This window comes from Galeopterus variegatus, unplaced genomic scaffold (genome assembly GCF_000696425.1).
Source record: "Galeopterus variegatus unplaced genomic scaffold, G_variegatus-3.0.2 Scaffold2402, whole genome shotgun sequence".
In the NCBI taxonomy this organism is placed as follows: Eukaryota; Metazoa; Chordata; class Mammalia; order Dermoptera; family Cynocephalidae; genus Galeopterus; species Galeopterus variegatus.
This window is the reverse complement of record NW_007728513.1, coordinates 389,929-404,409: the sequence shown is the minus strand read 5'-3', so window position 1 is coordinate 404,409 and position 14,481 is coordinate 389,929. Positions and strand designations below refer to the sequence as shown.

General features: G+C 35.4%; 1 protein-coding gene across 1 annotated transcript in view; it reads left to right on the top strand.

Moving 5' to 3' along the window:
* MARCH5 (membrane-associated ring finger (C3HC4) 5) overlaps positions 1 to 14,481 on the top strand; it is a 63,139-nt gene that overhangs the window by 9,412 nt on the left and 39,246 nt on the right. The window contains exon 2 of the mRNA XM_008581601.1: positions 7,859 to 8,061. Within this exon, the coding sequence (XP_008579823.1) occupies positions 7,859 to 8,061 (203 nt within the window). The remainder of the gene's footprint in view (positions 1 to 7,858; positions 8,062 to 14,481) is intronic.

Here is a 14,481-nt window from a genome sequence, read left to right as displayed (position 1 = left end):
TCAAGTTAGATTGGTGTGAAAGTAAGTAGTAAGTGTGTACATCAGCAAGCAGGAGGCATTTAGAAAAGCTAGTGGAAGGCAAAGGCTGCAAGAAAATGAATGAAAAATGAATATCTTAAGTAGTGGTGTGGCCTACTGAAAAATTTGGGGATGACTATGAATCCAGGACCTTTTCCACTGAATACTGGTGTGCAAGCAGGATAGCTTTATGTGCTAATGGTAAGAAAAATGCATCCATAAATTCTAGGCACAGGATGTAAACTTGACACCATCTTGTTGGTATTAATGTTATTATTACTGGCGTTAATTTGGAGGTTGTATATGTGCCAACCAGTTCTTAAACAGCTTCTCAGTCACATGTTTAATCCTTTACAATAGGGTACCTTAAAATAAAATCTTTTTTATGCTGAAAGTCCTTTCACAGTCTGGATAAGTCTATAGGTTCCTGCTCAGAATGTTTTTGAAAGAATAAAACAAAATATATAGGACTAGAAATGAAACCAAGTATATTGAAATACAGTTAATCAAAATATTAAAAATCTGGTATAGTAATATGAGCATTAACACATTTATTTTTATTTTATTTATTTTTTTTTTTTTTAAAGATGACCGGTAAGGGGATCTTAACCCTTGACTTGGTGTTGTCAGCACCATGCTCACCCAGTGAGCTAACCGGCCATCCCTATATGGGATCCAACCAGTGGCCTTGGTGTTATCAGCACCACACTCTCCCGAGTGAGCCACGGGCCGGCCCAGCATTAACACATTTAAATACAAGACTTATCACTTGATCTGATAACTAATTTCAAATTAGCAATAAGCTAAATGTTATTTTGGGATCTGCACAGCTATAAAGTAATATGAAAATTCTTGATTGCAGGGCCGGCCCGGTGGTGCACTGGAGAGTGCGCCGCTTGGGAGCGTGGCAGCACTCCCGCCGAGGGTTCGGATCCCATGTGGAGACTGGTTCCCGCTCACTGGCTGAGCGCGGTGCGGGCGCAACACCGAGGGTTGCGATCCCGTTGCCGGTCCCCAGTACGGGCACGACACCGAGGGTTGCGATCCCGTTACCGGTCAGTAAAAAAAGACAAAAAGGAAAAAAAAAAATTATTGATTGCAGTACTAATTTCCAACTTCTGTACTGCTGATATTACTGTGGTTTCCTTGCATTCATCATTAAAGAAAAAGCTAAATTGTATTTAGAGCTTAGAGAGAATAAACATGAATTTTTTTCTCTATCTAAACTTACCAACCACCCCTGAGTACTTCCTAAACCCCAGATTTAGAACCCTTGCCTTACAACAACTCTGTGGAAGACAGTCTATCATTAAAGCTATAAGTGGTAAGCAGAGAGTTGAACACAGGCAGTCTGGCTCCAAGGCCCAGGTTCTTTAACCAGCTAAAATACCATAAACCTACATAATCTTTTCCCCAAATTAATTTTTTTATTAGAGAAAATATCTTCAGCACTTTACTCACTGTTTATATTTAAAAACCAAATAATTTTAAATCATTGTAAAAAAAGAAAAAAAGAAAAAAAAAAAAAATTATTGATTGCAGTACTAATTTCCAACTTCTGTACTGCTGATATTACTGTGGTTTCCTTGCATTCATCATTAAAGAAAAAGCTAAATTGTATTTAGAGCTTAGAGAGAATAAACATGAATTTTTTTCTCTATCTAAACTTACCAACCACCCCTGAGTACTTCCTAAACCCCAGATTTAGAACCCTTGCCTTACAACAACTCTGTGGAAGACAGTCTATCATTAAAGCTATAAGTGGTAAGCAGAGAGTTGAACACAGGCAGTCTGGCTCCAAGGCCCAGGTTCTTTAACCAGCTAAAATACCATAAACCTGCATAATCTTTTCCCCAAATTAATTTTTTTATTAGAGAAAATATCTTCAGCACTTTACTCACTGTTTATATTTAAAAACCAAATAATTTTAAATCATTGTTTACAGTGAGTGTAAAATGGAATTTCATTTCTATATTATGGTTAGTTAGAGCCTTACAAAGGGAATCAATAAGGAAAAAAATGGTGAGAGCAAAGGTTCTCAGACTTTAGGTATGGGGATCACCTGAAGGACTTGTTAAATCATAGTGTCATGCACTCCCAGAGTTTATGATTTTGTAGGTCTGAGAATTTGCATTTCTAATAGGGTCCCAGGTGATGCTTATGTATCACATTGAGCACCGAATTCTGAGAGTTAGGATCAAAAGAGGGAAAATAGACTTAGAGAGAAACTCTTAGAGTTTGGTAAGGAATTATAACCTACTTTTTCCTTGGGTGTGGACTTTGAATGGTTTTTGATTTTGTGTTTTGATGAAAAATAGACAATTATTCTTACCTTCCTAGGGTATTCAAATTGCTTTTCAATAAATTTTATTAAAAATATGTAATAACACGGGTCGGCCCGGTGGCGCACTGCTACAGTGCACCGCTTCGGAGCGCGGCGGCGCTCCAGCCGAGGGTTCGGATCCCACATACAGACCGGTTCCCGCTCACTGGCTGAGCAAGGTGTGGGCGCGACACTGAGGGTTGCGATTCCGTTGCCGGTCCCGGTCTGGTATGGGCGCGATACTGAGGGTTGCGATCCGTTGCCGGACACGAAAAAAAGACAAAAAGGAAAAAAATATATATATATGTAATAACATGAATTAAAGTACAATTACATTATATTGACCCTGAAATGCAAATGTTATGGCATTATCAGTAAAGAGTTCGGATTTCAAAACATTAGACTTTATCTTTATTGACTTTTTTTAACCTAAGGAATGGCCTGATCCAATAGCAGAATCAAAAGCATATTTTGCCCAGTGAGAAATAGAAAAGCTTGCAAGACTCAAAGTACTTGCATTGAGAATTAGGTTAACTTTTCTGCTCAAGCTCTGGTCAGTAGGAAATAAAGCTGTTGACAAAAAATACTGAGTTTACTTATAAAAACTATTCAAAGTTTACATTATGATTGTGCTAGGGCCATCTCTCAGTACCCAACACTCTGTATCAAGATGGTTTGGTTGCACATGGTGCAACTCAAATTGGTTAAGCAAAACAAAAAGGAGGAAAGAAAAATCTATTGGTTTATGTAAGTGAACAGTGCAAGAGTATATTTAGCTTTAGGCACAGCTTGATCCATATCTCAAACAGTGTCATCAGTTTCCATCTTTCAGATTTGCTTCCGGATTTCTTTTTTTTTTTTTTTTTTGGGCAGCTGGCCAGAGATGATTTCCTGGCAGCAATATAGCCTCATGTTCTCCTGCCTCCAAGCACAGCAGAAGAGAGAAAAGAAAACTTGTGTACCACCTTTTTCAGCAAAACTTCTGAGGTTCACTCTAATAAGACCAGCTTTAGGGTCCCACCTTCCCAATCACTGTGATCTGGGTGATAACATACAGTTGTCAATGTAACAGTTACTCTTTCAGGAGTTAGTACTGAGTATGGGGCCAGTACTTACTGCCTAAACCATATACATGGCTGATGTTGGAAGAGTGATTTCCCATAGAAAGTGTGGGAATACTTTTTGTTCCTGAAAAGAGGAGGAATAGTGTTGTACATTAAACCACACATTTCTACTGTCTCCTCCGTTCCAAGATCTTGAGAAACCGTAAACTCATCATTTTCAAATACTTCCTTTCTCCTTAAAAGGAAAGGGGTGGGGAATTGGAGAATAAATAGTTGAAATAGATGGCATCTGAGTTGGGGGTAGAATATAGGGAAGCAAAGAGGGAAAGCATAATTATCAGACCTTCCCAGGTGAAGTTTCTGGTCAGTCTGTCAGAGGTTTAAAAAAACAAAATGTGGAATGAAAAGATTCATGTACATGTTGTGTTCCCTCTCCTCCTTTTTCTTCAGCCCTTAAGACTAAAACACTTTTATAGGCTACTTGCCAAAAAACATTCATGTGGCCATTTTCGTAGGCTTTAACTTAATTTCCCATGTGCCCAGCTCTTAATTACAGAGGCTAGTGTTCTTTCCATGTTAGGTAGATTAAACTCTTATACCTAGTGAGGTAGTAAACCAGTTAATAAATTCTTTAGAACTTAACATTTTCTGTACTGTTATTTACATTAAAAATATTTAATCATCAGAAGTAATTATAAATTCTAACTTAAGCAAACCCAGTAATTATCTCCTTCATACAATTTGCTTTCTCCAATCTCGTTGCCTTTTTTTTTTTCCTACTATTTTTCTGTACTAGCATTTCTCAAACTTCATTGTTCATGAGGATTACTTTGAGAGCTTGTTAAAACACAAATTCCCCTAAGCCCTCCTCATTCAGTTTCTCATTTACTAGATCTAAGGTGGGGCCAGAGAATTTGCAAGTTCTCAAGTGATCTTGAAGCTGCTGGCTCAAGGACCTTTGTCTTGAGAATCTGTGTAATACATAAAACCACTTGTTCCTGCCTCTGCTGATTTCCACTGTCATTCTTCCCTGGAGCCTTCTCTGATCTACCCAAATTGATACTTCACTCTTTTTTCTTAAAATTACCTATCGTAATTTCACTGGAACTTTAAAACAAGTCTCTCATATTTACTGGACATAGCCCCAATTAAATTATAGGACAGATATAGTCTTTCATTTATTTTGTTTGTGTAACCTGCAACCACACAACGTGTGCAGCCACATAAAACCAGTGAAACAACATGGAACCAGTAAAATGCTCAGTAAATGTCTCTGGCAATTTCTATAATTTTCCATTGCTTGCATGTTTTCTAGTATTATTTAAGTTAGAAATTTCCATTTCACGTTTATGTTTATCTAAACTATAATTTTTAGATGAAGTAATTTGATGTTATTATTAGAAGCTTACTATTTGAACTCAAATGACTATCATCTGATTTACTGTTTAATGATCAGAATAAATAGAAAGTAGATGTAGTAGGTTGGTAAATGGTGAAAATCAGATACACTTCTTGTGAGAGTATTGCTATGAAGCTTTCTTTTTTACCATCTCCTCTGTAAGGCAAATTCAATTAATCTCTAATGAGTGTTAACTTCAAAATCCAGATTGGTAAGCTGTATATTCACCATCGCTATGAATCAAATAGAAATAAGGTTATTTGTATTGGTACTTCGAGTTAAGGCTTAATTCCTAATAAGTTCCATTATAAATCATCATTCTACTATCTTATCTACCTTCGTTTTGAAATTACTTAGAAAAAAACTTGAAAGTACATGCTGGAAATGTCAGTTGTGTACCTTCTAAAAAGTAAAACTGTACAAGTATTTAGGGATGAAATAAATTGACGCCTGCAACTTTGAAATGCTTCAAAAAATATGATTGGATGTGTGAGAAAGCAAATATATAGTGTAGATCTAAATGCTGGGTATATGGATGTTCACTGAACAGCTTTTCCATTTTTTTTTGAAAGTCTGACATTTTTCATAATGAAATGTTGGGAAAAATAAACATACTTATCGAGAATTTATGAGGAATATAACTAGAATATAACTGTGTAAGTATTCCCATTAGATTGAAATGTGAAATTGCCATTTGTGTAAGTCAAAAACAGGTGAACATAGGTTATTTCAGTTGACTCAACCTAGTATTGAGGTCTAAGCAGATATATTTTATACATATCTGTTTGGGTTTTTTTGGTTTTTGCGCAGCTGGCCAGTACAGGGGTCTGAACCATTGACCTTGGTGTTATCAACACTGTGCTATATAACCAGCTGAGCTAGTTGGGTAGCCTGTACTTCAGTGTTTTAATTTTTTCCTGATGACTGAAATAGGCTTAATTTAAAATTTGATTCACCTTACCTACTGATTAATTATGCTGGTGTAGTCATACTTAGCTACATGTGCATTCTATTGTTGCAATAAAAAACTAACCAGTACCTAGAAAGTTTCTAGATATTCTACCTATATTTTGTTGCCAAAATGATACATGTCATTTCTCAGAGGTATACAAATATATTTACAAAATTATTAAGTTGTGGGGGGAAATATATAAGAACAACACCTCAATTAATTGGTCTATTTGCTAGTATACTTACCAATTGAAATATGATAGGGCTGTCCCGTGGCTCACTTGGGAGGGTGTGGTGCTGATAACACCAAGGCCACGGGTTCGGATCCCTATATAGGAATGGCCGGTTGGCTCACTTGGGTGAGTGTGGTGCTGACAACACCAAGTCAAGGGTTAAGATCCCCTTACCGATCATCTTTTACAAAAAAAAGAAATTTTATGCAATTGTAGGTTAAAATTCAGTCATACCATGGATAGTGTGGGTGGTTTCAAAACAATGTGAATATACCTAATGCCAGTAAATTGTGCACCTAAAAATGGCTAAAGTGGTAAATTTTATGTATTTTTTACTACAATAAAAATTTTTTTTAAAAGGCAGCTTTTTTTTTTTTTTTTTTTTTTAAAGATGACGGGTAAGGGGATCTTAACCCTTGACTTGGTGTTGTCAGCACCACGCTCACCTAGTGAGCGAACCAGCCATCCATATATGGGATCCGAACCATGGCCTTGGTGTTTTTTCAGCACCGCACTCTCCCGAATGAGCCACGGGCCGACCCAAAAAGGCAGCATTTTTGAACAACGGTAAGACAGTGTGAAAGCCTAGACAGCTGAGCTGAAGTGGATCAGAGGGTCAGAGAGCTAAATAAATGCTACCAACCTCCTCATTTTACCTAGTTCCTATGAAACCTAAGTGAATTTGAAAGCTGAATAAAATCACAATTTTGGATATTGTTGCCATGGATTCAGTTCAATTTTTGAACTCTTACTGAAAATTTTTAATTGGAGCATATAATTGAAATTCAACTTGTTCCAGAAGGACTGGAGACCTCACGCATCTGTAGTACCTGCCTTTATAGTCTTTTCCCACTGAGCATAGTTAAGCTAGTTGTCCTGACAGAAACCACTAATCTAATTAAGCAAAAAGTGCACAGTAAATAACAAACTTTAATTAGCAGTTGTTTCCACTTGTACAGTCAAATTTTAGTGGGAGGAAGGAGAGTGGTCTCACTGAGATAAACTGTACTTGCCATAGTAGAAATTGGTGTCAAAACTTCTGTTAATTGGAAAAAAAAATAAGGGATTACAATCTAATTCTACAAGAAAAAAATTAGACTTAACAAAGTGCCTTAAAAGCAAAGTGGAAAAATGTTTTTTTAACACAAAAATCCCACACTTGAAACTTCTAGATTTCTAATATAATAAATACAATTTAATTTCAAAAAAAAGGAAAGCCAGACCTAACAATAATGGAAATATTTAGACCCATATTTATCATATCACCACCCTAAAGCAATTTATCCTGATATTTTCATCTTTTTGCTTTTTAAATTTTTAATATTCTTTCTCTCTTTTATAGTCATAATTTACCAAGAAGAAAAATGGGTGGGATTTTTTTTTTGGTTGTTTTTTGTTTTTGTTTTTGTTTTTCTTCAGTTGAAAACTGAATGAGACTACATGTGAAATCACTTGTGTAATACTTTGTTTTTCCAAGTTCAAGAGGTTGATGTTGAAATGAGAACACTGAATTTCATATATTCTTGTGCTTACCTCTCCTCAAAGAATTATTAGGTCTTATAAAATCAGCTTGAGGGTTGTCTCTCTGCACTCTGGTTCATTAATGAGGGTGAAGAATTATTAGAAAGATGGAGGAAATTATATAAAAACAAAATTCAGAAAACACAAGATTCTGTAGAGGAAGACAAAATCAGAAAAAGAAGAAACTGCTCTACTGGGAATGTACTGGTTGTTTTGTCTCCTTAGTCTTTTAATGTAGGACAGAGGTTCTATAACAACATAGTAGGCTCATCTCATTAAGTGAGAGCTGCAGTATAGAGGAGGCTGGGGTCCTAAAGATAAATGTCATCATTTCTCCTTTAATTTACAGAAGTTGCTGGGTGTGTTTTGCCACTGATGAAGATGATAGAACAGCTGAATGGGTGAGACCATGCAGGTGCAGAGGATCCACAAAATGGGTTCACCAGGCTTGTCTACAGCGCTGGGTGGATGAAAAACAAAGAGGAAACAGTACAGCCAGAGTGGCATGTCCTCAGTGCAATGCTGAATACTTAATAGTTTTTCCAAAGTTGGGTAAGACTGCCTTTAAAAACAACACAAATATATTTGATGTTATTATACATAACTCTATGATCTCAAGTTTATTTTTAAATGACCCATGTCTTTGCTTTTTGTGAATTTCGGTATTCCCTTTCTGTCGTTTCCTCTAAATGTCAGATACGTTTATTTGTTTTGCTTACAGTTTGCAATATCCTTATTATATCCCCACATCCATCCATATGTCTGTGTATTAGCTGTTTCATTTGACTGAAAGAAGAGAAAGAACTTGCATATCATGTGGATCTAATCAAATAACAAAGCTATAATTAAAAAGCTGACTTAAAAAGAGCCTCATTCTTTGGAGACGGTGTAGGAGAAAGAAAGCAGGAGTGTGTTCTTTCTAATGCTTCTTAATTCTTCTCTTAAGGAATAAAAGTAGGGAAGTTAAAGATTTAATAAGATACAGAGTTAAACTTATCTTCGGAATCCAGTTTATGTGGTTGTCTTTCATGAAAACTGCTTTCCCTTTTCTGAGAATTGGCAGGCAAGGAATAACCACAGGTCTTTGAGAATGGGGCTAGCATGGAAAAAATATATAGCAGACTTCTTAAAAGAAGCTGTAACTGAGACTGATATTTAGCGAGCCTCTTCCATTACAGCCATATGGTTATGAACCAGTTTCGTTCTCTTTGTTTGGTGTTTATACCATGCCAGTTGTTAAATGTTTTTAATATGACGTCTGGCTGTAAACAAGAGAAGTAGGAAGGCAGTTTGGGTTCTGGAAAAGTCAGAAGGAAAGAATAACTTTGAGAGGAATGAAGTTCAAGAAAAATTGGAAATATTAGATATATTATTTATAGGTGCTATACCTACTGAAATCAGATCCATGTCTTTTAAAATGAGACAACATAAATACAGATAAGAGCTTTTCTAATGTGAGATTAATATAAGAGTAAACAAAATTTCCATGTTTGTCTGTTTTTCTCTAGCATGTTGCATAGGAAGAAATTATAGCTTCCTATGAAAGTAGTGTAGAGAAGGTAGTGTTCTCAAACATTTGGAATTTGTGAGTCACATGATGAGTCTTCATGCACACCACTGATTTTAGATAAAGTAAGCACAAAAGAATAATCCAAAATGTTTTCATTGTAAAATCAAAGCAGTATTGTAAAATAACTTAAACATCAGGAAAAGCAATTATTGCTTCAATCTTTCACCACATTGATACCTGGCTCACTGAACTCAAAGTTGAAGTTTCATATTTAACTGGTTTCTTTTTCTACTCTTTAGTTCTGCTAAATTAGATAATCCCATCTTTCGATTATAGACTGTTGGGAAGAGCATCAAGTATATGGTGATTCTGTTAGATGTTTTAGATATTGAAAATATTGAAATTGGTGGACACAAAAATTATTGCAAGAATTCTCACTGAAAACACAGCATTCAATCAGGCACTGAGTTGACAAATGTATGGCACTCAACAGGAAAGTTGAATATTTCAGTTTGGGAGATGGCAATGGGTAGATTTGTCAATTCTAGGAGAAATGTTTTTGGATTTAGTGCAGTTATTGAAAGTGATTTTATGTATACCTAATAATAAGAAATTGATCTCGTTCTACAAGGAAAGAAAATGCCTAGATGTTGGAAAAGAGTCATACATTCTTTGGTTAAGCCGTTCGTGTCATGATTTGGTCTTCATATGCTTAAGAATTGTGTTATTTCATCCTCAAATGATAGGTTCAAGTTATTTACTATACTGTATGTCATGGAGATACGGCACTTGAATAGCCACTGAAAATCATAGAAATGTTTTATTAACATTTACCAGTGTCACGGAAAAAAGCATATATCCTTTGAACAGTTTTTGTTAGCATCTTTCCTCTTGACAAGGTAGAAAAGAGAGTCTGTATTTACTTTTTCTTTCTTGCCATTACATGCTGAAGATACCTGCTCAAGGGCTGCAGTTTGAATTGTATCCACAATTTCCCATGCAGTCTTTAGCACTGACTCAAGAACAGAGGGTGTGTTGTCAAATGCCATCTGTAAATGAAGCCATGTGTGAATTGGCTTTCAGGTGGCGAACTCTTCTTTGCTTTGGCCATGCTGATCCCAGTATACCTTTTCAAGTCAAGGTTTAAAAGTAATTGTTGATTAAAAGAAGATCCCTTCTTTAGAGCACGTTTCCATTGATAGTCAGAATTTAAAGTTGCCTGTATTTCTTCCTTTTTTTTTTTTTTTTTTTTTTTTTTTTTTTTTTTTTTTTTTTTTTTTTTTTTTTTTTTTTTTTTTTTTTTTTTTTTTTTTTTTTTTTTTTTTTTTTTTTTTTTTTTTTTTTTTTTTTTTTTTTTTTTTTTTTTTTGGTGGCTGGCCAGTATGGAGATCCAAACCCTTGACCTGGGTATAATACCGCGCTGTAACCAACTGAGCTAACCCCGACCAGTGATAAGTTGCCTGTATTCTTGGTTTACATATGACACATGTATACACTCAGAGTTGATTCCTACTCTGTATGCTAGTGGTTACATGTAGCTGCAAAAAAATACTTAAGAGCATACATTTGTGATAGTAATTGTCCTTCCTCACTGTAAAACACACATATAATGTTCAGTAGTTTCATCTGATGATAAAATTTTACCAATAGATTGTTTTGTTTCTCTCTGAGCATATTTGTCATTAATTTTGCGGCTGACAGTAGTTACACCTGTTTTATTAAAAGAAGTTGAAGTACCTTTGTAGTTTTGATCTTTGCTTTTAATGATAAAATTCATAGTTTAGGCTTTGATTATTATACTGGAGTGGTTAAAAATGATGTGAACACTTCAGTGGCTTCTTGTCCCTGTTTAATAGTGTATTACATTACAGGAGAACGAGGGTGTCTCCTAGTACAGACTAATAACTCCTAATTCACTGGTCACAGCCTGTTCTAAGATCACATGATCTTCACTCTTAAGATCATACTGTTATCATTTGTGACATACTTAGTTAAATGTAATTTTTCACTTTTACTGTTTTATGTACACTTTTCAACCATTGATTATTTTTCCTAAATTTAGGATTTAACACAATATGATAGTAACAACAAAATATGTATTTAACCAATGTAAACTCACATGATGTGCAAAAATGTTAGCTGAAACAGACCTCTCTTAACTGTACTTGTAGAGCTTTGGTGACCCTTAGAGTGCAACAGCAATTAAGAACCTAAAATAATTTCTTTGAAAGTCATAATTAATCATTTCAAATTTGTGAAATGTTTATGATGAAAATTTTCATCACTTTTTCCTCAAACTGTAGTCCAGTTAATATATTGCCAGGGAATGCCATTGGTCCCCAAATGACACTTGAGAAACACTGGCTAAAGGAAGGAATAAAAGATGCAAGAAAAGATACAGGGAGGAAAAAGTGATGGTTAATGTTCTATGAGATGATCTCTGTGTGGCAGATTTTTTAAAAAAAAGTTTTTTTGTGTGTGTTTTTTGGTTTTTTTGCAGCTGGCTGGTAAACAGTTCATATAGATTTAGCTTCTGGTTGGCTAGCTGGTCAATTCTGCATCATTTCTGGTACTTCATGGTGGAAGGAATGGAGAGGTTATGTTAAGTATATGTTTTTCATTATTTATTTGTTTTTTGCGGCTGACTGTCTGCGGATCTGAACCCTTGGCCATGGTGTTACAACACTGCTCTAACCAACAGAGCTAACCAGTCAGCCTTGGTTTTCATTGTTGATAGGGAACTTACTGAGCTCAGTTAGGAAAGACAGAAGACTCATTAGACTTTCATCCTTCACATTATTTGCCACCCATCTTAGAGTTTGCCTTCTTTTTTCTGGCAAGTTAGGCCAGTTGTATGTATGTACCTACCTAAAGACCTTGCTACTCAAAGTATGATCAATGCGCTAGCAACATTGGCATTATCTTGGAGCTGTTAGGAATACAGACCACCACCCTATCACCCTCAGCCTTTTATACTGAATCGAAATCTGCATTTTAATGATATTATCAGATGATTTCTATGCACATTAAATTTGAGAAGCATTAAGGGAATACCAGCTGAAAAAAGCTTGTCTTCCATTAAAAATAAAGCATTCATAACAAAGTTTGAAACTTGGTAGCAACCTTGTTTAGCTAAGTAGAATTCAGAAGAAAGTATCTTAGAGGTAGAGATCTTGATTCCCAGTGGTAGAAAGGGCTGGTTCATATTAGATTTCTTTAATTTCCTTCAATGACGTTTTGTAGTTTTCTGTGTACAGAAACTTTTGTACTTCTTGAATTTCTAAGAATTTTATTCTTTTTGCTGCTATTGTAGATGGAATTGTTTTCTTAATTTTATTTTCAGATTATTTATTGTGAGAGTATAGAATATGATTGATTTTTATATCTTGGTCTTGTGTCCTGTAACTTTGCACTCATTTAATAAATCTGATAGTTTTTTTTTTTTTTTTTTTTAGTGGATTCCTTAGGATTTTCTATATACAGGATCATGTTGCTGTGAAAAGAGATAGTTTTACTTCTTTTCTTTTTTTTTTCTGCCTAATTACCGTGGCTGTAATCACCAGTACAGTGTTAAATAGAAGTAATAAAAACAGATATCCTTTTCTTCTTAGGGGAAAAACGTCTAGTCTTTTCCCCATTAAGTAAGTTAAGTGGGCTTTTCAGAGATATTCTTTATCAGCTTGAGGATATTTCCTTCTATTCCTAGTTTGTTGAGTGCTTTTATCATGAAAAGGTGTTGTATTTTTTCTGCATCTGTTGAGACGATGATGTGGTTTTTGTCCTTTATTAATATTGTATATTATATTAATTGATTTTCATATGTTAAAGCGACCTTGCGTTCCTGGGATAAATTCATCTTGGTCATGGTATATGATCCTTTTTAGATGCTGCTAGATTTGGTTTGCTAGTACTTTGTTGAGGACATTTGTGTCTATAGTCGTAATGGATATTGGTCTGCAGTGTTCTTGTGATATCTTTGGTTTTGGTGCTGGGATAATACTGACCTCATAGGACAAATTGGGAAGTGAGCCCTCCTTTTATATTTTTGGGAAGAGTTTGTGAAATATTGGGGTCATTCTTAAATGTTTGGTGGCAGTGAAGCCATCTGGTCCTGGGCTTTTCTTTCTGGGAAGTTTTTTGATTACTAATTCAATCTCATTATTTGTTATAGATCTATTCAGATTTTCTATTTCTTCATAAGTTTGTTTTGATAGTTTGTGTCTTTCTAGGAACTTGTCTATTTCATCTACATTACCTAATTTGTTGGCATGTAATTATTCATAGTATTTATTCACTTTATTTTTGGCTGCTGGCCAGTGTGGGGAATCTGAACCCATGACAATAAGGTTGTGCTCCAGCTAACTGAGCTAACTGGTCCACCAATAGTATTTCTTTTTTTTTTTTTTTCCTTCCAAATTTTATTTTATTTTGTCAATCTACAATGTGGTTGATTATTGTGGCCAATTAGCAATACCTCCCTCCCTCCTCCTTCTCCCCCTCCCTCCCAACAATGTCCTGTCCGTTTGCTTGTCATATCAACTTAAAGGAATTGTAATTGTTATGTCTCCCCCCCACCCACCCCGGTTTTCTTTGTGTGTGTGTTTGTGTATGTATGTATGTATTTATTTATCTATCTATTTATTTATTTTTAGCTCCCACAAATAAGTGAGAACATGTGATATTTCTCTTTCTGTACCTGACTTGTTTCACTTAATATAATTCTCTCTAGGTCCATCCTTGTCATTGCAAATGGCAGTATTTCATTCTTTCTTATAGCAGAGTAGTATTCCATTGTGTAGATATACCACATTTTTCGTTTTCACTCATCCGATGATGGACATTTGGGCTGGTTCCAACTCTAAGCTATTGTAAAGAGTGCTGCAGTGAACATTGGGGAACAGGTATACTTTCAACTTGATGATTTCCATTCCTCTGGGTATATTCCCAGCAGTGGGATAGCCGGATCATATGGTAGATCTGCAATTGTTTGAGGAACCTCCATACCATTTTCCATAGAGGCTGAACCATTTTGCAGTCCCACCAACAATGTATGAGAGTTCCTTTTTCTCCACAACCGCGCCAGCCTTTATCATTCACAGTCTTTTGGATATTAGCCATCCTAACTGGGGTGAGATGGTATCTCAGTGTGCTTTTGATTTGCATTTCCTTAATGCTGAGTGATGTTGAGCATTTTTTCATATGTCTCTTGGCCATTCATATATCTTCCTTTGAGAAATGCCTTTTTAGCTCTTTTGCCCATTTTTAATTGGGTTGCTTGTTTTTTTCTTGTAAAGTCGTTTCAGTTCCTTGTATATTCTGGATGTATATTTTGCAAATATTTTCTCCCACTCTGTTGGTTGTCTTTTAACTCTGTTAATTGTTTCTTTTGCTGTGCAGAAGCTTTTTAGTTTGATATAATCCCATTTGTTTATTTTTCCTTTGGTTGCCCATGCTTTTGGGGT